Genomic DNA, 23,946 nt, shown 5'->3' on the forward strand with positions numbered 1-23,946 from the left:
GATCAGTGAGGTTGGGGCTCCAGCTAAAAACCAGAAGTGTCTAAGGGAGTTCTTTATATCTTTCTTGAAGTCCTCCATTATCATGATCAAATGTGATTTTAAATCTAGATCTTGCTTTTCTGGTATGTTTGGATATTCAGTGTTTGCTTCAGTGGGAGAATTGGGCTCTGATGATGCCATGTTGTCTTGGTTTCTGTTGCTTGGGTTCCTACGCTTGCCTCTTGCCATCAGGTTGTTTCTGGTGTTACCTTGTTCTGCTATTTCTGACAGTCGCTAGACTGTCCTATAAGCCTGTGTGTCAGGAGTGCTATAGACCTGTTTTCCTGTTCTCTTTCAGCCAGTTATGGGAGCAGAGTGTTCTGTTTTCAGGCGTGTAGTCGTTCCTGTCTACTGGTCTTCAGGTGTTCCTGTGGGTGTTTGTCCTGAGTCCACCAGGCAGGTCACCTGGAGCAGAAAAGTTGGTCTTACCTCTGGTCTCAGGCCTGGAGTCTCTTCTCAGAGCCAGGTTTCAGCTCTCTGTGAGGATAGCAACCAGAAGGGTTTGCCCCGCCTTCGCTCGGGACCTTGTGCACAGGCGGCCCAGATGGCGCTAGGCGTTTTCCTCTAGAGTCAGAATTGTGGGCAGAGAGTAGTCTCCTCTGGCTTCCCAGGTGTGTCTGCCCCTCTGAATGTCTAGCTCTCCCTCCCACAGGATTTGGGTGCAGGGAGCTGTTTTACTGGGTCCCTTCAGATCCGGGCGGTGACCCTATCTTCCTATTCCCAGAGGCACTATACCGGTTCTTCTTCGGCCTGGGATGTGGGCAGTGGTGGGCAGTACTGGTGGTCTTTCCTGCCCTGCAGTCTCAGGAGTGCCCACATGTCTGGGCCTTGAGCTCTTTCTCCCACAGATTTTGGGAGCAGGGAGCTGTGGGCCAGGATCAGCGAGGTTTTTCTATCACATAGATTATGCTTCCATGTACTTCCATCCCTCCTGATAGAAATCCCATCTCTAATCATCCCCTTCCCTTTTGTCAACATCTGCCTTTGGGATGGACCTTTTTATGGATGTGCTATGCGTACTGCCTTCCTTTCCTGCATGGTAGGAAGGTTAAGGCAGGAGAGGCCCTAGTATACCCATTTTTATCAGTAACTCTTTGCCCTTGGTCAATAGAATGAAAAGAACGCTCCTGCAAAACTGTGATGAATCCTTGCTCGTATTGGACCCTGTAATGTTTGCAGCCACAATGGCTCTTTCATTGTCTATCCCAGGAATACAAAGTGGAATACAGAGGAAGGTCTCTAAGATGTATTCTGCTTCCTTGTACACATGGGATGGTGTTACACTAGGAAACCCAAATTATACTGGACTTAAATGTGCCTAAAATATACTGCCTAGTGCCAGACTCCATGAGATTGAAGCAACACCAGATACTGAGTCATGCTAAACAGCATTTCCTAGATAGAGCAGGATAACCCAAGATGTCCTCTGGTCTTTGTGTGCACAGAGGGGCAAGCAATCTGTACATATATGTGTACACACACCACCCACAACCCCTTACACTCAAAAAGAGAAAACGATGCAAATCATTTGTATTGAACTAGATTTATCCACGTGGCGCACAGAGCGAAGTATGAAATACGGACCCACAGTGTCATAGTGGGTGAGCCAGGGTAGCTTCAGCTTTCCATCACAGAAGTTCATTTTGAGACGGCCACACCCAGGCTCTCTCTCAATCCATTCAGCCTCAGATCCCTCAGGAGCACTCAGGTGGGACAGATGAAGGACAGAAATAATTCCACTTCATTGCGGACAATAAGCTTCCTTGGGTGGATGTCGTCTGGCACAGCCAAGCTGGAGGTCATTTCCCACGCATCCACAAAGGCCACGCGGAGACCAACAAAGGCAGCGCGGAGGAAGCGGTTCATCTGGAGTGTGAGCCAGTCACTGCCATACACCGATTTGTAGCCAGTGTTGGCCAGTTTGATGACGACCAGAGTACTGGGTTCCCGGTCCAGCAGGGCCTTCACAGCTGCCCGAATCCCTGCCAGTCTTCGGGCAAAGATGGAGGGAGGGAACGTGGTAAAGTGGGCTCCCATACCCAGCACCACCACTGTGTAGGGTCCCCCGGCCAGGCCATGTAGTTCTCTGGCCACAGAGTGCAGGGAGGCCACTGGGGTGCGGAGAGAACGCAGGGGCCAGCTGTGTGCCCTCCAGTGCAACACTGTCCCCCGAGTTGTCTCCACGGCCATCAGGGGACCTACTTGATAAGTGGCATGTAGGTCAACTGGCTTCAGGGCTGTATGGAGGAGGAGAAACAGGTTTTTAACATAGGGAACCAAGCAAGATGACTCAGCCAGGAAGGGCTCTTGCTGTCAACACTCATTATTTGAGTTTAATCCCCTGAGATTCATTCGTATGGTAGAAAGAGAGAGTCAGCTCTTGCACATGGTCCTCTGATCTTCTCATACACTGTAGTATGCCACTGTACACACACACACACACACACACACACACACACACACACACACACACACACAGACACACACACAGACATATCCACACACAGAGACACAGACACACAGAGTGAATTAACATGGGATTATTAATTACCTTTTTGCATACATCTCATATATGTATATGCCACTAAGTAGACAAGGCTGGCCCTGAAGTCACAGATCTGTTTGCCTCTGTATCCCAGGTGTTCAGATTAAAGGTATGCAGCACTACACCCAGTACACACACACACACACACACACACACACACACACACACACACACACACACACACACACACACACATTTCTCTGTGTAGTCCTAGCTGACCTGGAATAGACTAGACCAAGTTAGTCTCAAATTTATAGGGAGCTACCTGCTTCTGCCTTCCAGATCCTGAGAGATATGGGCTACCACACTCAGATGATTTTGTCTTTTAATTATGTGTATGCTAACATGTGTCTCTGTTAGATATGTGCAAGTGGGTGCAGGTGCCTCAAGAGGCCAGAAGAGGGTGTCAGACTCCCTGGAGTTTGAGCTTGTGCACTTGTGAGCCACTGAGTAGGACCATTTTAATCATTGCTGTTCTCATCTCATGACACTTCTTCCTTCTATTATTCTGCAGGGCTGGGGATGAACCCAGGGCCTCTCAGATGCTAGACATGTGCTCCACTCCTGAGATGCACTCCCTACCCCCTCAATGGAGCATCAGAGGTAGTGCTCCATATCTGTGGTTGTGGCTGGCTGTGGCTCAGTGGTAAGCTCCTGCTAGAATCTCTCACTGAGGAACTGGGGAAGTATGGCTCAGTGGTAGTCTACTTGCCTATAATCCCCCTGTGATGCTGGGGTTTTGCTCAGTGATAGAGATTTGCTATGCAAATACAATGACCTGAGTATGATCCACAGAGCCCACATTAAAAACAGTCAGATTTGGTGCCTTTTGGTTGTAAGGCTATAGCTGGCAACATATAGATAAGATGCTTGGGGCTTGATGGCCACCCAGCCTAGCCTATTAGGTCAATAAGAGGCAATTGTCTCAAAAATTGTTATGAAGCGTGTGTGTGTGTGTGTGTGTGTGTGTGTGTGTGTGTTTGTGTGTGTGTTTGTGTGTGTGTGTTCAACAGAGGGGACTCTTGTGTGCACACAACCATTTGAGGGAATCTTACGTGGGTCATGCTAGATTTCACCTTCTTTGTAGCTGAAAATGGCTGGCCCTCTATTCCCAACCTAACTGCCAGTATCTTGAGGTAGTTTGAATATGCTTGGCTCAGGAAGTGGCACCATTCAGAGATGTGGCTTTGTTGGAGTAGATGTGGTCTTGTTGGAGAAAGTGTGTCTTTGTGGGCATGGACTTTAAGACTATCATCCTAGCTGCCGGGAAGCCAGTCTTCTTCTAGCAGCCTTCAGATGAAGATGTAGAACTCTCAGCTCCCTCTGTACCTTGCCTGCCTGAATGCTGCCATGTTACCAACCTTCATGATGTCAGACTGAACCTCTGAACCTGTAAGCCAGCCACAATTAAATGTTGTCCTTATGAGTTGCCTTGGTCATGGTGTCTGCTCACAGCAGTAAACCCTACCTGAGACATATCTCCAGAGTGCTGTAACCATAGGAGTACACTACTATACTCAGGCTGTTGTTGTATTTCTCTCTGCACTCTAGGCAGGGACGCTGAGATCCAAGGATGTGTAGTGTTTTACCATGACCATAAACAATGGTGGCAGGGATGTAGCTCAGCATGTGGAATGTTTGCCTGGGGTGGCAGGACTTGCGGATGACTCAATAGGTAAAAGACCCTGAAGACCTGAGCTCCATCCCTGGAAGCAGAAAACTGACTTCTGAAAGGTGTCCTCTGAACTCCACACGTGTGCCAGGACATGTGCACAACCTTGGACATACCACACACATGAACACACAATGAGCATGCCCATGCACACTGATAATAATAAAATGAAACATAGTAGACTGTATCTAAGAGTGACGTCAGAAATTGTTTTCTGTCCTCCACCACAGACAAACACACACATACACACAGGCACACACATACACATACACACACACACACACACACACACACAAACACATGTGCATGTGCATACATGCACACACATACACTAGATGGTGGCTGCAGATTTTATTTAGAAACACAGCAATGGCTCTTTTGCTATCACCCCACATTTCATTGTTTGAAGGATTGTAGCCCTGTCTTTAACCTATTCTCCTGAATGACTTCCTTCTGGCAGGCTGGGGATGTGCATAGGTTAGTAGACATCTTGCCTACCATACAACCCTGCATTATATCCCAAATACCTCAAGCATCACACCAACAGGGTGTGGTAACATATGCCTGTAATTTAATCACATGGGAGGTAGAGATAGGAAGATCAGAGCTTCAAGATCAACCCTGGTTACACATATGCATGCAGGCATGCACATGCATGAGTTTCTTAAAACTCACTCTTAGCTGGAATTTGCTTTTAAGTGTAGAACTCAGGATGCACAGGGTGGTGGATATTGTGACTTTGCAGTCATCTTGATCACCATAATGGGTTCTAGTCCAACCAGGGCTACATAGTGGGACCTCATCTCATAAAACAAAGCACACACCGCACTCGTTCACTCATTGCCCTTCAGAAAATCACAGCAGCCTGCACCACCTTTCTACTAAGCGAGGGAGTCTCTCCTTCAATGAATTCGCTGTCAGGCTTCTCCATCATGAGTCCTCACAGGCCCTCCTCTCCCCTCACGGTCACTCACAGGGCACTGTGTCTCGAAGATACTCCCACCACTGCCGGAGTGTGGAATCCCCCATCATGTAGACAATGCGTCCAGCCAGGCAGTTCAGGATGCTGTCCACAGTGGGGAAAGGGCGGCTAGAACAGAATGTCGAATGCCATCTGTCTTGGTGGTAGAATCCAGAGGGTTTTGGAGACAGGTGGCCAGGGTGACATGGGGGCCTTGAGGGCAGGGCTACAGGGGAGAGAAGAAAAGAGCAGATGCAAAAAAAAAAAAAACCCGAAAAAACTAAAAACTTGCAAGTTGCTGTGCAAACACTATGTTTAGAAACTCTATGGTCAGTAATATATACTTTGGTCCTCCCTTGCTTCCTGGATGTGGCTGGAAAGAGCAGAATTAGCTCTTCCTTCTTGCTTGAGTCTTGCACACCATCTAACCAGACATACTTGGGCTGGCAGGTCCCTAATTTTTAACTCTCAGATAATAAATCATTTCCAGTTGAAACTGCTTTCCCTGCCAAAAAAAAAAAATGTTACACAACTTAACGTAAAATAAGATAGAGAACAATTGGGGAGAACATTCTGACATCAGTCTTGTCCCCGTATACTTCTACACAGGAGAATGAACACCTCAAATACCACAGATACACACACACACACACACACACACACACACACACACACACACACACACACAGGGGGGGGGATGGGCAGAGAGACAGGGACAGAGACAGACAGAGACAGAGGCAGAGAGACTCAGAGACAGGCATAGATTCACAGATACAAACACATACACCCATACACCACAGTAACACAGAGAACACGTTCACACATACACACATACAAAGTCACACACATTACACACAAAGCCCAACTATATAAAGACGGATACCCCTAACACCCCTACACACGTATACACACAGAGAACAGAGACCAACACAGATAACTTACATACACAGATACACACACAGGCAAACACACACACACACACCCACACACACACCCACACACACACACACGCACGCACGCACGCACACACACCCACACACACGCACGCACACACACATGAGCAAACACAGCTGGACAACATGCACATGCATACAAAAGCCCACAGCCCATCTAAGCTGATGCCCATCCCAAACATGCCCCAGCCTCACTCACCCGTGTTTTCCATGTTCTCCTGGGCTGCTTGTAGGACTAGGATTGGAGGTATGCCTGAAGGGAGTTTCTGGTCAGTCACATTCCTGAAGAAACACTGAATGTGAGCTTTGGGGAAACTTGACCAAGTGAAAATTAGATTTATACTTGCCTAATTCTGGGTCCCTACACTTAAGTGGGCACACTACATGGGGCAAGTAGAGTGGTTAAGAGGAATACACAAGGAAGGGTCTTATCAGTTCACTAATAGTTAAGATAACAGAAGAGTCTCATAGTTCCCTTTTATAATAACAGAGCTCCACAGTGAGTGAGAAATTGCAATTTCCCTGCCACTATAATCTAGAAAGAATAATAAATTGTTATTGTTCTTACACAAACAGTCACGAGGAAATACAACACCCTCCTCCAACCACCGTTCCCCAACCCTGCTTTTGTAACACAAGTTCTCATGCTTATTAACCCCAGGCCAAGGACATTGAACTCTTCACTTTTCTGCCTTCCTTAAAAGGTTACTCTCAACCACCAGAAACTCAAGTTCCCTCCAGGCTTAGGAATATCTAAATAATAATTGATGATGGTGATGATGATGATGGATGGTGATGATGATGGTGGTGGTGGTGGTGATGAAGATGATGACCGTCATGTTCTTGCTGCCAAACCCAACAGACTGAGTTTGATACCTGAGCCCCTCATGGTAGAAGAAGAGGACTGACTTCCTCCAGTTGTCTTCTCACCTCCACATGCCTGTGGTTAAGACTGGGACTCACTCAAGATCCTAGACTTCTTACCCAGCCAGCAGGTCTTCATCATGTGGCGTGGTCACCTTCAGATAACTTCCACTCGAGTGACCCACTAAAGCATTGCAGGGCAAAGTACGGGGTTGAGCACAGAACCAGATCTCCCCAGAAACCACATCCTTGTATTGGCAGGTAGACCCTTTGGCTCCAGTTGACTGGGGGTCCACGTTACAGATGACAGTCTCTTGAGTGCCATTTGCTCCTCGGAAATACCCTCTAAAATCAACAGTGGCTCGTTTTTCTCTCCAGACTCTTTGCAGGACCCCAACTGCCTCACTGGAGTGGATCAGTCTCACTTGCACCTGGGCCCATCCAGCCCAAAGCAGGGGGAAGGACAAGAGGTAAGTGCCATTCTCCAGATCCTTCACATCCCCTGGGACTCCTGCTCTCAATTCTGGGCCCAGCAGCTGTGCCCGAAACAGATCTCCACCATGAGCTTTGGGCCTACCCCAGTGATCCCTAGCCACAAGGATGGCCTCTAGGTTACTTCCCAGAGTATAGTTGGCCTGGGCAGGTCCTTTCAAGTGGTAGGTAGAGGTTCTGGGGCTGGTAGAGGCCAGAAAGTCATCCCTATCTCCCCCAGTTGGAGGCCAGTATAGAAGGTTGGTCAAGTTGGGGAGTTCTTGAGAAAGAGAGTCCCAGTCGATGGACTCTGAGACATCTTCAGAGACAGGACGGGGTTGTTCGAGCCAATGTATCATGGGCTCATGCCAAGTGGTCATGAGGCAGAACACCTGTGGGTAAAGAAAGGGGATTATGCTAGTGTGTTGTGTGTGTCCCATTTTCTTCCTATTGGCTGATTAGCACCTAGGTGTCCTACCTGCCTGTGTCTTTCTGTCTGTCCTTCATTAGCAAGGCATTTGAGTCACCATGACATCTATGTGAAAGAAACATCTCAAGGCTAGGGTGATTGTATTACTAGAATTTCTGTAAATTCCCACTGGAATGACCCCATATTAACAGAGAAATTGTGGTGCCCAGTGGTGTTCCTTTTTGCCTTTTGTATTTTTAATATTCCTTGACGTATGTGTATGACCTCTAACATAAACCAAACGCCACAATCACTTTCTTTGTTGACGTTACACAATGAGACTTACAGATAACCAAGGCCATGAAATGCCCTGAGACATACTATCTAAACCTTTGGAACCTGTTGCCACAGGATGGCCCATCTGTTTAAGAGCTGTGGTAGATACTGCTAGGGTAATGAAAAAGAGATAAAGAAGTTAACTCTGGTAAAAATCTTATACCCACAGCACCCCTGGCACGGTTGGGGACCCCCTCTACAGAGCACTGAAACACTGGCTATCTGATGACTTGTGACCCAGTATCATGCCCTATGCCTGGCCCACTTACAGTCCTATTTGAGGAAGCCACTGCTATTGATCAAATCAGCTACCTTCTTTCTGAGGATACCAGGCTGAGCCGTGAGTTTCTGGGCATGAAAGATGAAACCAGGAACAGAAAGCTGCAGGAATTACTTTAACCAAGAAGACTTGGGCCCAAGCCAGGTACCTCAGCCTAGAGAGTAGAACTGTTACTGGCTCTCAGATGGGGAAAAGGACAGTTTCCCACCACACACCCAGACTGTCAGTTGACATGTTTTTACTACTCAGCTTATGATCTGTAGAGAAAGAGGGTTTCTCATTGATGGGGGAAAGGATATTAGAAAGTCGTGGCCCTCCTAGAGTGTATTTGGCCTTCTCTACAAATTGCTGTCTTTCGTCTTTCTCTTTTCTTTTCTCTCCCGACTTCTGTCTCCATTGTCCTCAATTAACCTCTTCCATGTGGGAGGGTAAAAAAACATTCTGTCCTCCCCAGTATGAATAGAGGGTCCTTGTCTACCTGCCACCACCCTCTGCCTCCGCTGTAAACTTAGGAACAGGGACACAGGCAAAATATTACCTAGAGTGACTACACACAGCAGCCCATATCCATCTTGACCTTTGTCTGCTGATGTCTAGTTTACAAAGAAAAGGGAAAGTATAGCGATTTGTCTTTGAGATAGAAAGAAAGAGTTTACAATTCTATGAGTGCCATTTGACTAGATTCCCAGGTTGAAAGAAACAAAGGAGTTTAAATGCAAAAATAGGGTTTATAAAATGAGGTTTCAAGTGAAAAATCCTTTAAAAAGTTCTGGCCTTGGGAGACAGGACCAACCTGTGTTGCAGGAAGGGACCCTGGGGATAGAGTTAATCATTTCTGAAATCAAGGACAAGCAGTCAAGATTGCTGGTGACACTCAGACCCCCTTCTCTGCACAGCCTAGGGATAGGAACTAACCAGGCTGTCAGTCCATGGACAGCGACTGACGAAACTCACTGTGGCTGGGACAGTCCAAATTAACACTAGAGGACTTGGAAGGGGCTGAAACTTATCTAACCTCACAGACTCTTAACCTAGGCATTTCCCCTCATTCTGATGTCTGCTGTTTGGCCTCGTGGGCTAATTCATATGGATAACAACAATATTACTGGGCTCTGAGACTGCTGGGTGGACATGTTCTGGTTTGAATGAATGTGCCTCTCCTGATGCTTTCCAAACTAAGGACAGACATAGGTTGATTAGGACCCAGAGGTACTAAACGTTTCCATTTCTGAGTTAAAGAACAGTTAGATGTCTTGCAGACAGGGTCCTCCACAAAGGGAGAGGCTTCAAGTTCTCATGAGATAAAGAAAACTATGTCTGACCTTGGAAGAAACCAATTGTTTCTATGCTGATTTATGAGTTATTAGAAAAATTCTTGGGGCTGGGGATTTAGCTCAGTGGTAGAGCCCTTACCTAGGAAGCGCAAGGCCCTGGGTTCGGTCCCCAGCTCCGAAAAAAAGAAAAAAAAAAAAAAAAAAAAAAAAAAAAAAAAAAAAAAGAAAAATTCTACTGTTTGGGCAATATTGGTACCAGTCTCAGTTATCTAGTCTCCCTGGCTAACTACTCTGCTATGAGCACAGGCTGGGTCCTTAATTTTCATTCTGACTGGATTAGTAGTGAGACCCTGTTAAGCCACTGAGGCCCTGCAACTGAAACTAAAACAGAATGAGTTCATGATTTGACTCATTCACTAGGACAAGTCCCCAGGGCCCCAGACCTTAGCACAACTGACTCTGGGATAGAAGTACCATTCAGGCTGCAAAACTCAGCATATAGACAGCACTACGTGTCAAACTACAACCAAGGCCTTAACACCTCATGTTCATATAGCTCTGCGAAAGCTGTAATGTACACTAACCTGGCTTAGCTCTCGTAGTTCTGTTTCTGGTTATTTTTGTTGACTGAAGTGTGTCAACACAGTATACTGGATTTCATCCTACAAGCTCACCCTGAGAAAGACTCAGTGCTACACTAGGATCCTGAACACCTTGTGTCGTTGCTGGCTGGCTAATAAAGACTTTCTATTGGCTTAAACCATGTCCCGGCAGTCTTCTCTTATCAGCTGAGACAAGCTTCACAAAGCAAACGGCCCAGGGGATTCACAGACTGTCTCGGTCATTGATTTGTCTAAACTATGCAGGCAATCAACTTCTAAAGGGCTAGCCCTAATCATCACTCACACAGAGACTGAACAATACAGAGGCTGGACAGTCATCCGGAGACAGGAGAAACACAGAGCCTGAGCAACTACCCATTTCCCTCCTTAGGGCCCTAACAGGAATTCTCCACCCCAGTTCAGCAGGAAGCAATTTTACATAGACCGTTGCCCTGGTCCCTTAAGTTGCGGTGGATAGGTTTGGTCATTTGATGTGTAATAATTGTTATGATCTAGGATGTAATGTTCTTATTAGTTATGATCAGGTATTGATACAAATTCAAAGTCATTTTGTTTGAATAATTTAAGTTTTGTTCTTTAACTATATATTAATACAAATGTAAACTTTTTATTGAATTATTGTATATTGATCAGAGGCCTATGGCAGTCAGAGTTGGGTATCAGATCTCTCAGAACTGGAGTTGCAGGCATTGGGAGCCACTGGGCATAAGTGCTGGTAACTGACCTCAGGTTGTCTGGAAGAGCAGCAAGCATTTTTAACCGCTGAGCCCTCTCCTGCCCTCTATTTCCCTCCTTCGTATTCCTCCCTCTTCCAGGTCTGCTTTCCTCTGGGTGTGTCCTCATTAGTTTAACTAAGGTGGCTCTCAAGTACACGGCAAGTTACCAGTAACCACAGCACTGAGGGAAACATCTTCCTCTTTCTACAGGAACCACTAACAGTCGGTAGATTTAGTACGGAAAAGGCCTTCTGAGATGATCTGTAGTAATTCCTGCTGTGTTAGATTCTCCTTTTTTGGGGGTGACTTTTGAGGCACAATTGGCCTGGAGCTTGTATTGTATGCCATTCTAAGAATAGAATAGGTAAGATACCTTGCTTTCCTATAACACACAGTTGCTGTGGAAATGAGGTCACCATCCTGGAAAGAAGGCATTCATTTTTTAAAGTCTCTTGCACTCTGATTGATCTCAGAAGAATGTCCAATTTGTCTTCTTGTATTTCAAATCATTCATCTTCTAAGGCAAGTATGAAATCTATGTTTTCATGCAAAAAAAAGTACTACTTAAATATCTATAACAATACCCTGTGAGTTAAAATTCCTGTTTTTATAGACAGACAAATAGGGAAAGCTTCCTCCTGACACTTCTTGGCTTTTTCTTGAATGTAACTTCATAGAAGAGACAGAGGCTTATCCTAACCTCTTAGCTTGCTTTTGCAGGAGGCAGGGATTTAAATTTGTTTCCTTTGCGTTTTTTTTTTTTTTTGGAACACGCTATTTTCCGTGTAATCCTGGCTGTTCTGGAATTTGCTCTGCAGACCAGATTGGCCTTGAATTCATAGATCTGCCTGCCTCTGCCTCCTCCTGAGTTCTGGGATTAAAGGCAGGAGCCACCACTGTCCAGTCTTAATTTGTTTTCTTATTTACTGTGTCAGTATGTAAACAATGCATGTGGATCACACTCACCCCATTATGGTCTATCTCCATCTCACTCTCATTGATCCCCTTCACTACCACCCCACTGTCCCACTGTGTGTGTGTGTGTGTGTGTGTGTGTGTGTGTGTGTACACAAGAGTTTTCCTATTCCCTGACCTTTCCCCCTCAATGGTAAAAATGGGACCAGACACAAAAAGACTTCTTCCTCTTTACCTTGGACAGAGAGAACAACATCCTTTAAAGGCAAGAGAACTGAGGAGTTGCTGGTGTGGAACACAGCCATTAATTACCATTTTCCCAGAGCAGCGGTGAGAACAGGCCAGGGAATCTCAGCAAGGCCAAGTCTGCCGACTCCCGTGTTGGCAGAGGTTTCTGGAGGGTCCTTAGATCCTTCTCTGAAATTCCAGCAGCCCCACTCCCATCTTTTCCTGCTGTCTGCAGTCCTCCTCCAGCTCCGTGGTGTCTGGAGGGGCTGCAGCATGTACAGGTGAGCGCTAATAACAGGGCGAGCTCCATGTATGCAGCGGTACAGAGGTTGTATGTGGAGTACATTTGCTTATGTGGTTGTTAGGGGCAACTTCTTACTCGTGCTACTGTAAGTAACCCCAATCAACCCATTTATTCACCAAGCTCTCTTGTCTGCTGTTCATGCCCTATGTTGGGCAAGCAGACATTTGCTCAGGCCTTCCCAACAATAGTCCACATACTCGCCTATACTTTTCTCCTTGGGTCTTCCCTGGACAACTTCTTCTGTGCTTAAATACCCTGATTGAGTCCAACACATGGTACCTGCTCAGACTCTTTCTAGAGTGATGTTCTCCCCAGCAGCTGATGCCCCAAACATATTACTGTAGTCGAAGGAAGGAAGAATGAGAGCTTCCCCCAGTCCACTGTCCATGGTTAAGACATGTAACTAATCCACATCCACACATGGGAGAGTCGGTAAGGTAAGCAAGCCAACAAGAAGGGGGGAAAGTACTTACCAAAACCAGAAAGACCAAGCCCACAGTCAGGATCTTGTATTTCTTGAATTGCTTCATAAGGAGACCCATACGAATTAGCTTCTTGAATTATACATACAAATCTAGAAAATTCACACAGTGTCATAAGTTTAACAGGCCTTCCCAATACAGAGGAGCTGATCCACTGTGTTGGCCTCTAATTTCAATTAGCACTGTCGTCTGACATATGTACATATTCCTATGTTAGTATAGGAACATGGTAATAGCTGTATCCTGGCTTCCGGTTAGCTCCACCACCTGGGCAACATCTTCCCACACCCCACATCCTGCCTGTCTCCTAACAGGTCTGCAGTAACCAGGGACACAGGTGAGACTCCTGCCCAAATACCCACACCATCTGGGACACCCACAGAGCTCAGCTGATGGTGAACCCACAGCACCCTCAACCCCCAGATCCATTTTCCTTCCAGTCTAATCCTCTACTAGGACCAGAGCAGAAAGTCCAATACCCTCCTCCACCCCACAGCCTGCCTGTCTCCCGGGAAGTCTGTTGCAACCAGGGACACAGTCCTGATCTGCACCTCCATCTGCAACTGGAGCAGATCCTGGCCCTGGAACCCAAAGTCTAAGTGTCTTCCAGGAGGTTTGCCCTAATCAGGGACACAGGATCCCCCACCCCGCCTCCACAACCAGCGACAGCACTGCCTTCCTCCAAGGAGGCCAGCTCCATTCAGACACCCAGGCCAGTCAACACCAGATATAACCATATGTTAAGAGGCAAGCAGAAGAACAGAAGCAACAGAAGCCAATGTAATTTGGCACCATCAGAACCCAGTTCTCCTATCACAGCAATTCCTGGATACCCTAACACACTTGAAAAGCAAGGTTCTGCCTAAAGTTCCATCTCACAAAGATGATAGAGGCCTTTAAGGAGGATATAAATAACTCTCTTAAAGACATACAGGAAAACACAGGTGAAGCCCCTAAAGAGGAACCAAATAAATCCTTTAGAGAAATACAGGAAACACAAACAGGTGAAGAAATTGAACAAAATAGTTTAAGACCAAAATCAGAAAAAGAAACAATAAAGAAAGTACAAATCGAGGAAACCCTGCAGATAGACAACTTAGGAAAGAGATCAGGAGCTACAAAATACAAGAGATAGAAAAGAGAACCTTAGGTGTAAAGGATACCATAAAAGATATATTGGTCAAAGTAAATACAAAGTGTAAAAATTTCCTAAGCAAAAACATCCAGGAAATTCAGGACACAATGAAAATATCAATCTTAAGATCAATAAGAATAGAAGAGTATAAAGATTCCCAGTTCAAAGGGTCAGAAAACATCTTCAAAAATCATAGAAGAAAACTGCCCTAACCTAAAGAAAGAGATAGCCATAAATATACAAGAAGCCTGGAGAACATCAAATAGATTGGAATAGAAAAAAAATTATCCCATCGCATAATAAGCAAAGCACTAAATTCACAGAACAATGAAAGAATGTTAAAAGCTATAAGGGGAAAAGGCAATGTAACATATAAATGCAGATCTATAACAATTACATCAGACTTCTCAATAGAGATTTTTAAAAGCCAGATGATTCTGGACAACTGTCATCCAGACTCCAAGAGAACACAAATGCTAACTCAGGTTACTATACCCACCGAAACTCCTAATCACCATAGATGCAGATACAAAGATATCCCATGACAAAACCCAATTCAAACAATATCTTTCTACTAATCTAATACTACACGGGATTCTAGAAGGAAAATCCAACACAAGTAGGTTAACTACACCAAAGAAAAAACAAGATAATAATCATCTCACAGCCAAACCAGAAGTAGAGAATCAGATACACATAACGTCACCTACAACAACAAACGTAACAGTAACTAACAATCACCTTCTTTAATACTTCTCAACATCAAAGGAATTGATTTCCCAGTAAAAAGACATGGACTAACAGACTGGATATGTAAACAGAATCCAGAATTTTGCTGAATACAAGAAACACACCTCATTGACAAAGACAGATATTACCACAGAGTAAAGGGCTGGACAAGATTTTCCTAACAAATGGTCCCAAGAAACAAGCTGGAGTAGCCATTCTAATATCCAATAAAACAGACTTTCAACTGGAAGCTATCAAAAGAGATGGCTAAGTACACTTCATACTCATCAAAGGAAAAATCTAGCAGATTGAACTCTCAATGCGGAACATCTATGCCCCAAATGCAAGGGCACCCACATTCGTAAAAGGAACTTTACTAAAGCTCAAAACACACATTGAATATCACACATTAATAGTGAGAGACTTCAACACCCCGCTCTCACCAATGGATAGGTCATTGGAACAGAAACTAAACAAAGACACAGTGAAAGTAACAGAAGTTATGAACCAAATGGACTTGACAGACATCTAAAGAACATTTCACCCTGAACAAAAGAGTATAATTTCTTTTCCCTACCTCACAGAACCTTTTCCAAAACTGACCATGTAATCAGACACAAAATTAGCCTAAAGAGGTACAAGAAGATTGAAATAGCCCCATGTATTCTATCAGATCACCACCGACTAAGGCTAAACTTCAATAACAACAAAAACAAGAGAGAGAGAGCCCACATATTCATGGAAATTGGACAACTCTCTACTCACTGATAACTTGAACAGGGAAGAAATAAAGAAAGAAATTAAAGACTTTACAGAATTCAATGAAAATGAAGCCACAGCATACCCAAACTTATGGGACACAGTGAAAGCAGTGCTTAGGGGAAAATTCATAGAACTTAGTGCCTTCATAAAGAAAAACACCCCTGTGATTCCACCTCACACCAGTCAGAATGGTAAAGATAAAAAACTCAGTTGACAACAGATGCTGGAGAGCATGTGGAGAAAGAGGAACACTCCTCCATTGTTGGTGGGATTGCAAACAGATACAACCACTCTGGAAATCAGTCTGGAGTTCCTCAGAAAATTGGACATAGTACTACCTCAGGACCCAGCTATACCACTTCTGGGAATATCCCCAAAAGATGCTCCAACATAAAACAAGGACACATGCTCCACCATGTTCATAGCAGCCTTATTTATAATAGCCAGAAGCTGGAAAGTACCCAGATGTCCTTCAACAGAGGAATGGATATAGAAAATGTGGTGATTTTACACAATGGAGTACTATTCAGCTATCAAAAACAATGACTTTATGAAATCCTTAGGCAAATGGATGGAACTAGAAAATATCCTGAGTGAGGTAACCCAATCACAAAAGAGCACACATGGCATGCACTCAGTGATAAGTGGATATTACCACAAAAGCTTGGAATACCCAAGATACAATCCACAGACCACATGAAGCTCAAGAAGTTGGAAGACCAAAGAGTGGATGCTTCAGTTCTTCTTAGAAGGGAGAACAAAATATTCACAGGAGGAAATACAGAGACAAAGTGTGGAGCAGAGACTGAGGGAAAGGTCATCCAGATACAGCCCCACCTGGGGATCCATCCAATATACTGTCACCAAACCTAGACAATATTGTGGCTGCTAAGAGATGCATGCTGATAGGAGCCTGACATAGCTGTCTCCTGAGAGGCTCTGGCAGAGCCTGATAAATACAGAGTCAGATGCTCTCAATCAACTATTGGACTGAAAACGGGGCCCCCAGTGGAGGAGTTACAGAAAGGACTGAAGGAGCTAAAGGAGTTTTCAACCCCATAGGAAGAACAACAATATCAACCAACCAGACACCACTCCCCCGAGCTCCCAGAGACTAAAACACCAACCAAAGAGTACACATGGAGGGACCCATGGCTCCAGCCACACATGTAGCAGAGGGTGGCCTTATTGGGGATCAATGAGAGGAGAGGCCCTTGGTCCTGTGAAGGATCAATGCCCCCATGTAGGAGAATGCCAGTGTGGGGAGGTGGGAGGGAGTGGGTGGGTGAATACTCTCAAAGACGCAGGGGGGTGGGGGGAAGGGATAGAGGGATTCCAGACGTGAAAAGGGATAACATTTAAAATGTAAGTTAAGAAAATATCCAATAACAACAAAAAAATAGGAAAAGAAAAAGAAAAAGAAAGAAATTGGAGGGTTCCCATACTAGCAATGTAACAGCACACCTGAAAGTTATAGAAGAGAAAGAAGCAAACACACCCAAGAGAAATAGATGGCAAGAAATAGTCAAACTCAGGGCTGAACTCAACCAATTAGAAACAAAGAGAACAATACAAAGAATCAACAAAACCAAGAGCTGATTCTTTGAGAAAATCAATAAGATAGGTAAACCCTTAGGCAAACTAACTAAAGGACACAGAGACAGTATCCAAATGAACAAAGTCAGAAAAGAAAAGGGAGACATAGCAACAGAAACTCAGGAAATTAAAAAATCATCAGATCTTACTACAAAAGCCTATACTATACAAAACTGGAAAATCTAGATAAAATGGATGACTTTCCTAGACAGATACCACATACCAAAGTTAAATCAAGATCAGGTAGACTATCTAAACAGTCCCATAATCTCTTAGAAAGAGAAGTAGTCATTAAAAACCTCCAAACCAATAAAAGCCCAGGACCTGATGGGTTTAGTGCAGAATTCTACCAGACCTTCAAAGAAGAGTAATACCAAAACTCCTCAAACTATTCCACAGAATAGAAACACTACCTAATTATTCTATGAAGCCATAGTCACTCTCATATCTAAACCACACAAAGACCCAACCAAGAAAGAGAACCTCACACCAATTTCACTTATGAAAACGATCCAAAAATATTCAGTAAAATTCTCACAAACTAAATCCAAGAACATATCACAAACATCATTCACCATGATAAAGTAGGCTTCATTCCAGGGAGGCAGGGATGGTTCAATATAAAAAAAATCTATCACTGTAATCCGATGTATAAATAAATTCAAGGGAAAAAGTCTCACGATCATCTCATTAGAGGTTGAAAAGACCTTTGACAAAATGCAACACCCCTTCATGTTAAAAGTCTTGGATGTTCTGCTAAAGCAAGCATGTGAAAGGAAATGTGATGAAGAAATCTTTGCTAACAACACGAGTGTGTTGGTCTGCCTCACATTGCATACTTGAGCTGTATTTGTTGGGACTCCATAGAGAGAAATGGACCATAAAAGGTCTGGTGGTATACTGCGATTTCTTCGCACTTCTGAGGACTTGCTTGGGCTGATTGGATTCAAGTGCTGCGGCAAGACCCATGCTGAGGCAAGACACATATGTGGAGGACACCTGATGTTTGGAGGGTGTAACTGGGACTGGATGAAGTGAAGGAGACAGAACTTGGCTTGCTGGTACAGCTCGTTGCGCAATGCTTATGGATCTCAAGTCTTCGCTCATCTTTGATTCCCTGACAGAGCTAAGAATTTCTCCCAGTGTTCCTGTTGGTCCCTCCTGCTGATTTGCTGATTTGAGCCGAGGCCTGGCTGTCTCTGCTATGCTATGCCACTGCTGTTGCTAACCTGACTCTACCAAACTGTATTGCTGGTGTATCCATTAAGTGTTTGTGAGTGGATTGAGCTGCAGCTGCCTGCTAACCTGTGAACTGAACTGCCTACTTCCAGATAACGCAGATGGGTGTTGCTCCAAAGAACCTTTCTAAACAGGTCCACTTCTCCTGTATCCTTTCCTTCCCACTACCTCTGGTGGGTAATGGGTTATAAAGAATGTTAAAGTCTTTAAGAAAAATCATTTAAAGTAAGGTTTGAAAAAATTAAAGTTATTTGTAATGCTTACCAAGCAAGTGAAAGATTTGTATGATAAGACCTTTAAATACCTGAAGAAAGAAATTGAAGAAGACCTCAGAAGGTGGCAAGATCTCCCCTGATCATAGACTAGTAGGATTAACATAGTGAAAATGGCCATTTTATCAAAAGCAATCTACAGATTTAATGCAATCCCAATTAAAATTCCAACACATTTTTTTTATAAACGTGGAAAGGGCAATTTTCAATTTTATACAAAAAACAAAACAAAACAAAACAAAAAAACCAAAAAAACCCAAAACCGCAACCTGGGATAGCTGAAACAATTCTTAACAGTAAAAGATCTTCTGGGAGGAATCACCATCTCTGATCTCAAGCTGTGCAACAAAGCAGGAGTGATAAAAACTGTATGGTATTGGTACAGAGAAAGACAGGAATCAAATGGAATGGAACAGAATTGAAGACCTAGAAATAAACCCAAACACCCATGGACACTTGATCTTTGACGAAGAAGCCCCAAACACACAGTGGTAAAGAGGAAGCATCTTCAACAAATGGTGTTGGTCTAACTGGAGGTCAGCATGTAGAAGAATGAAAATAGATCCATATTTATTACCTTGCACAAAGCTCAAGCCCAAGTGGATCAAGGACCTCACCATAAAACCAGCTATGCTAAATCTAATAGAAGAGAAAGTGGGAGAGGGCCCTGAACTCATCAGCACAGGGGAAAATGTCCTGAACAGAACCCCAATGGTTCAGGCTCTAAGATCAACAATTGATAAATAGAACCTCATGAGACTGAAAAGCTTCTATAAGGCAAAGGACACTGTCAATAGGACAAACCAGCAACCTACAGAATAGGAGAAAATCTTCAGTAACACTACATTTGACAGAGGGCTTTTATCCAAGATATATAAAGAATTGAAGAAGTTAACTCTCAAAAACCAAATAACCCATTTAAAAATTGGGGTACAGAGCTAAATAGAAAATTCTCAGCACGGGAATCTTGAATGGGTGAGAAGCACTTAAAGAAATGTACAACATCCTTAGTCATCAGGGAAATGAAAATCAAAACAACCCTGAGATTCCACCTTACACCAGTTAGAATGGCTAAGATCAAAAGCTCAAGGGACAGCATATGCTGTCGAGGATGTAGAGAAAAAGGAACACTCTTCCATTACTGGTGGGATTGCAAACTGGTACAACTCTTCTGGAATTCAGTCTGGCCTGAAAATGAATAGTTTTACCTGAAGACCCAGCTATACAATTCCTCAGCATACATCCAAAAGATGCTTCATCATACCACAAACATGCTCCACTATGTTCCTAGCAGCCTTATTTGTAATAGCCAGAAGCTGGAAAGTACCCAGATGTCCCTCAACTGAAGAAAGGATACAGAAAATGTGGCTCATTTACACAATTGATTACTATTTAGCTATTAAGAATGAGAACATCATGAATTTTGCAGGCAAACGGATGGCACTAGAAAATATCCTGAGTGAGGTAACCCAGATCTAAAGGATATGTACTCACTGATAAGTGGATATTAACCAAAAAAGTGCAGAATACCCAGGATACAACTTATAAACCTTAAGAAGTTTAAGAAGCAGGAAAGCCCAAGTGAAGATGCTTCAATCCCACTTAGAGGGGGAAGCAAAATAATCACAGGAGGAAGGGATCTGGGTGGGAGAGGTGGGGGGGGGACAGGTGGGAGCCAGGAGAGAATCCCAGAGGACCATGAGAATGAGTGGAAATATTCAGTTTCTGCGGGGGTGGGAAGTGTGGGGAACTTCTAGAAAGTACGAGACTGGGAGGAAACACTCTCAGGACTCAATCGGGGTGAACTTAGCCAAATGTAAAGAGAGGAATCTCAAAGAGTCCACCTCCAGTAGATAGTCAGGGCCCTAATTGAAAGGGTTACCAATTAACAGTCAAAATTTCTGACCCAGAATTGTTCTGTCAAAGAATTGCAGGGGGCTGGAGAGATGGCTCAGCTGTTAGAGCACTGACTGCTCTTCCAGAGGTCCTGAGTTCAAGTCTCAGCAACCGCATGGTGGCTCACAACCATCTGTAATGGGAACCGATACCCCTTTCTGGTTGTGTCTGAAGATAGCCACAGTGTACACCTGTAAATAAAAATTAATAAAAAAATAAATAAAAGAACTGCAGGGAAAAAAATGGAGAAGAGACTGAAGGAAAGGCTGCCTAGTGACTGGCCCAACTTAGGATCCATCTCAAGGAGAGGCACTGTTACTGATGCTATGATATGTTTACAGACAGGAGCCTAGCGTTAAGTTCTCCTATGAGAAGGCCCTATCAGCAGATGACTGAGACAGATGCAGATACTTACAGCCAACCATTGGACTGAAGTCAGGGACCCCTATGAAGGAACTAAGGGAAGGACTGAAGGAGCTGAAGTGGTGGCAACTTCATAGGAACCAGCAGTCTCAACTAACCTGTTCCCCCACCCCACCCCTTGGAGATCCCAGAGACTGAACCACCAACTAAGCAGCCTACTGGTCTGAGGCCCCTGGCACATATATAGAGAGGACTGCCTGGTCTGGCCTCAGTGGCAGGAGATGTGCCTAAGGGAGAAGAGGGCCCAGGGAAGGGGGATGCCCAGCATGGGAGGACAGTGCACTCTCAGAGGCAAGAGGGCAGAGGAATGGGATGATGAACTTTTGGCGGGGGAGAAGAAGGGGGATGTAGGATGTTGTCTTTATACAGGTGAAGGCAGGTACAAGATAGAACGAGGTCTGTCATTGGACGAGAAGGAAGGATGGGTGGGAGAAACGTTTGGGAGGGGAGGAGACTGAAAGAAGAGAGGGGGAAGCAGCAGAGAGACCATGGAGGCTGATGTTAAGATTCCTCTCTGCACATTTACAGGTTGTTATGAATGTTCTTAAGGGATGGATAAAGGGCTTTTTATGTCTAGTTGAGCAAATTACACAGTCAATTGGATCAGAGGTTATTCTGTTGTGTGTTCTTTCATGTGGCGATTTAATTGAAGTTCAAGAGAGTGTGTGGTGGCAAGACATGCTAGCCTGCCACGAAATTGGGATGTGTATGTCCGGCCCAGTGACAACCTGCCTTGGGAACTGGACAGGTAGAGAGATTGCTGCCAGGCTCAGAGAGTAGCCATTGACAGTGTGATATGGGATAGAGCAAAGTGGGTGAGAGGCTTTGCTGACTGAGATGAAGATAGCTAACAGATACCTTGGGGCACTGTGGTGCCGGATCTAATGCGGGATAAAAGACAGCCTTTTTTTTTTTTTTAAAATAATTTTACAGCAACAGGGGGCAATGGTTGGAATGTAAATAAATAAATTAAAATAAATAGAAGAGACTACTAAAACACCATGATTTCAGTAATATCCATTCTTAGAGTAAACATTCATAAGCACAATATACTTCAGAAGCTATTTAAATATCAGATTTCCTAAAAAAAATTGCTGCAGCTTTGGCCATTGGTGCCGAGGTCCAGCTGCCTCTATTACACAAGTGGTAAGAGAGGCAGGGTTCGGGTTAGCAAAACAGGACCTTTATTCACAGTTCTATGTGGGATGACCTCTGGGTGTGCGGGAATGTTTACTGGGAACACAGAAGTCCTTGGGCTCAAGCCACCCTGAGACCCTTTCTGCTCCCAACTGAGTGGCGCACACAAAGGCGCTGGAGCAAGGCTGGAGTTCCAAGGAAGAGTTGCAGTTGGTAGGGGTAGAGGGGGGTGGGACGTGGGATGGAGTAGGGTGGGTAAGGGAGGGTCTCCTCTGCTGCTTGCCCATGGATCCGCTGCTCCAGGGCTTAGTTATTGTTTCTTTGTTGTTTGTTTCCCCTCACAGATAGAATAACACAGTACAGATTGATCAATCATCCTTTAAAGGGAAAAAATGAGTGGACCCGACTTCTAATAGGGGAATAACTGCAACTCGGACATAAAGGGCTTGAACCCGAGCCAATGCAATCTCTTCTCTCCTACTTGTCTATTCAATACTGAGATGAGCGTTTAACATTCACTTTAAATAAACTGAAAGAGCAAACATCCACGTAGCTCCAGATGTAATACAAATCAACTCTATTACTCAACAACAAATTGTCCATCATCCTCTCAGCCTCAACCTTCCCACACAGTGCCCCCTCAATGACTTACAACAAGTTTAGGGCCAAGTCAGTAGGGCATGTCCCTATCTGCTGACAGCCTCTGAGGGTTTGGCTCTGCTCAGTGGCCTTCTGGACACTCTCAGATAAATTCTTTAAGCAAAATAACACCCAATGCAGAGCGGTTTATTAGCTTACTAAATGATACTTCTCCTGAAGTGGTAGCTCACAGAATTAATTTCATATTTCCTTATCAATTATTTATTCTTCTTCGGCCTCTTCACCTACTGTAATTATATACCAATAAGGTACAGAAACATACACATCAAAACTCTGCAATAATTTATAACTTCTAATTTTAAAAATATTATAGATGTAACACCAATGAGTGATACAGGTGTTAAACAACTTACTTACCAGTAAGAGCCTAAAGACATACTTGTGCATGTGGATTATTTGTTCTACATTGATAATAACTTCCAGGCGCATTGCCAAATTCCTCAAAATCTATAGATAATCACTATCCCAAAGATTTCTTTAAAAATTTTTTATGATACCACATGGGTATTGCCTAAAATTACATCTAAATATCATATAAAGAATTTTTTTATGATTCTACAGATGGCTCATCAAAAGGTCAAGAAACATACGTTTTATATACAAGTCCCATATGCTACACAAAAAGGTAGTACTCACCCCTGGTTGTACAACTCAACAGTCTAAACTCAACCCAAGCAATCAGTTTTCGTTAGGAGTTTCTCAGTTGGATATTTGAAGTGATGTCATGTACGGCCTGGGACCGCCCAGCCGGCTTATGCCTTTTTGCTGAGTTGTACACATCATGGGCCATTGTTTCCTGTAACTTCAGCCAAGAATACTAGAGACTTCCTGGTAGCTTTCTTCTACCCTAGAATGGGTTTCACTCTATTGTTAGAAGCTTCAGAAAATTGAAACTTATTGTAGGTTGGAAGTTTTCGGGAGATTGGAATGTATGCCATTGGTTTCTGATGTGACATATGTTTATTGTTATCCTGACTACAGGTTTGTGTTGTGGGACTTTTCTGCTTACAAGCAAGTGCTTTTTG

General features: G+C 44.1%; 1 protein-coding gene across 1 annotated transcript; it reads right to left on the bottom strand.

Annotated features, from left to right (window-relative positions):
* Positions 1–1,566: 1,566 nt before the first annotated feature.
* On the bottom strand, positions 1,567–23,638 carry Nxpe5 (neurexophilin and PC-esterase domain family, member 5). The gene is made up of 6 exons (XM_039089975.1): positions 23,558–23,638; positions 13,064–13,164; positions 7,155–7,897; positions 6,370–6,452; positions 5,231–5,443; positions 1,567–2,276 (listed from the first exon to the last, which is right to left on the bottom strand). Exons 2-6 carry the CDS (start codon positions 13,130–13,132, stop codon positions 1,744–1,746), a joined length of 1,641 nt encoding a protein of 546 aa, XP_038945903.1. The 5' UTR covers positions 13,133–13,164; positions 23,558–23,638; the 3' UTR covers positions 1,567–1,743.
* Between the last annotated feature and the right edge of the window lie 308 nt (positions 23,639–23,946).

Source organism: Rattus norvegicus, chromosome 12 (genome assembly GCF_036323735.1).
Source record: "Rattus norvegicus strain BN/NHsdMcwi chromosome 12, GRCr8, whole genome shotgun sequence".
Lineage (NCBI taxonomy): Eukaryota > Metazoa > Chordata > Mammalia > Rodentia > Muridae > Rattus > Rattus norvegicus.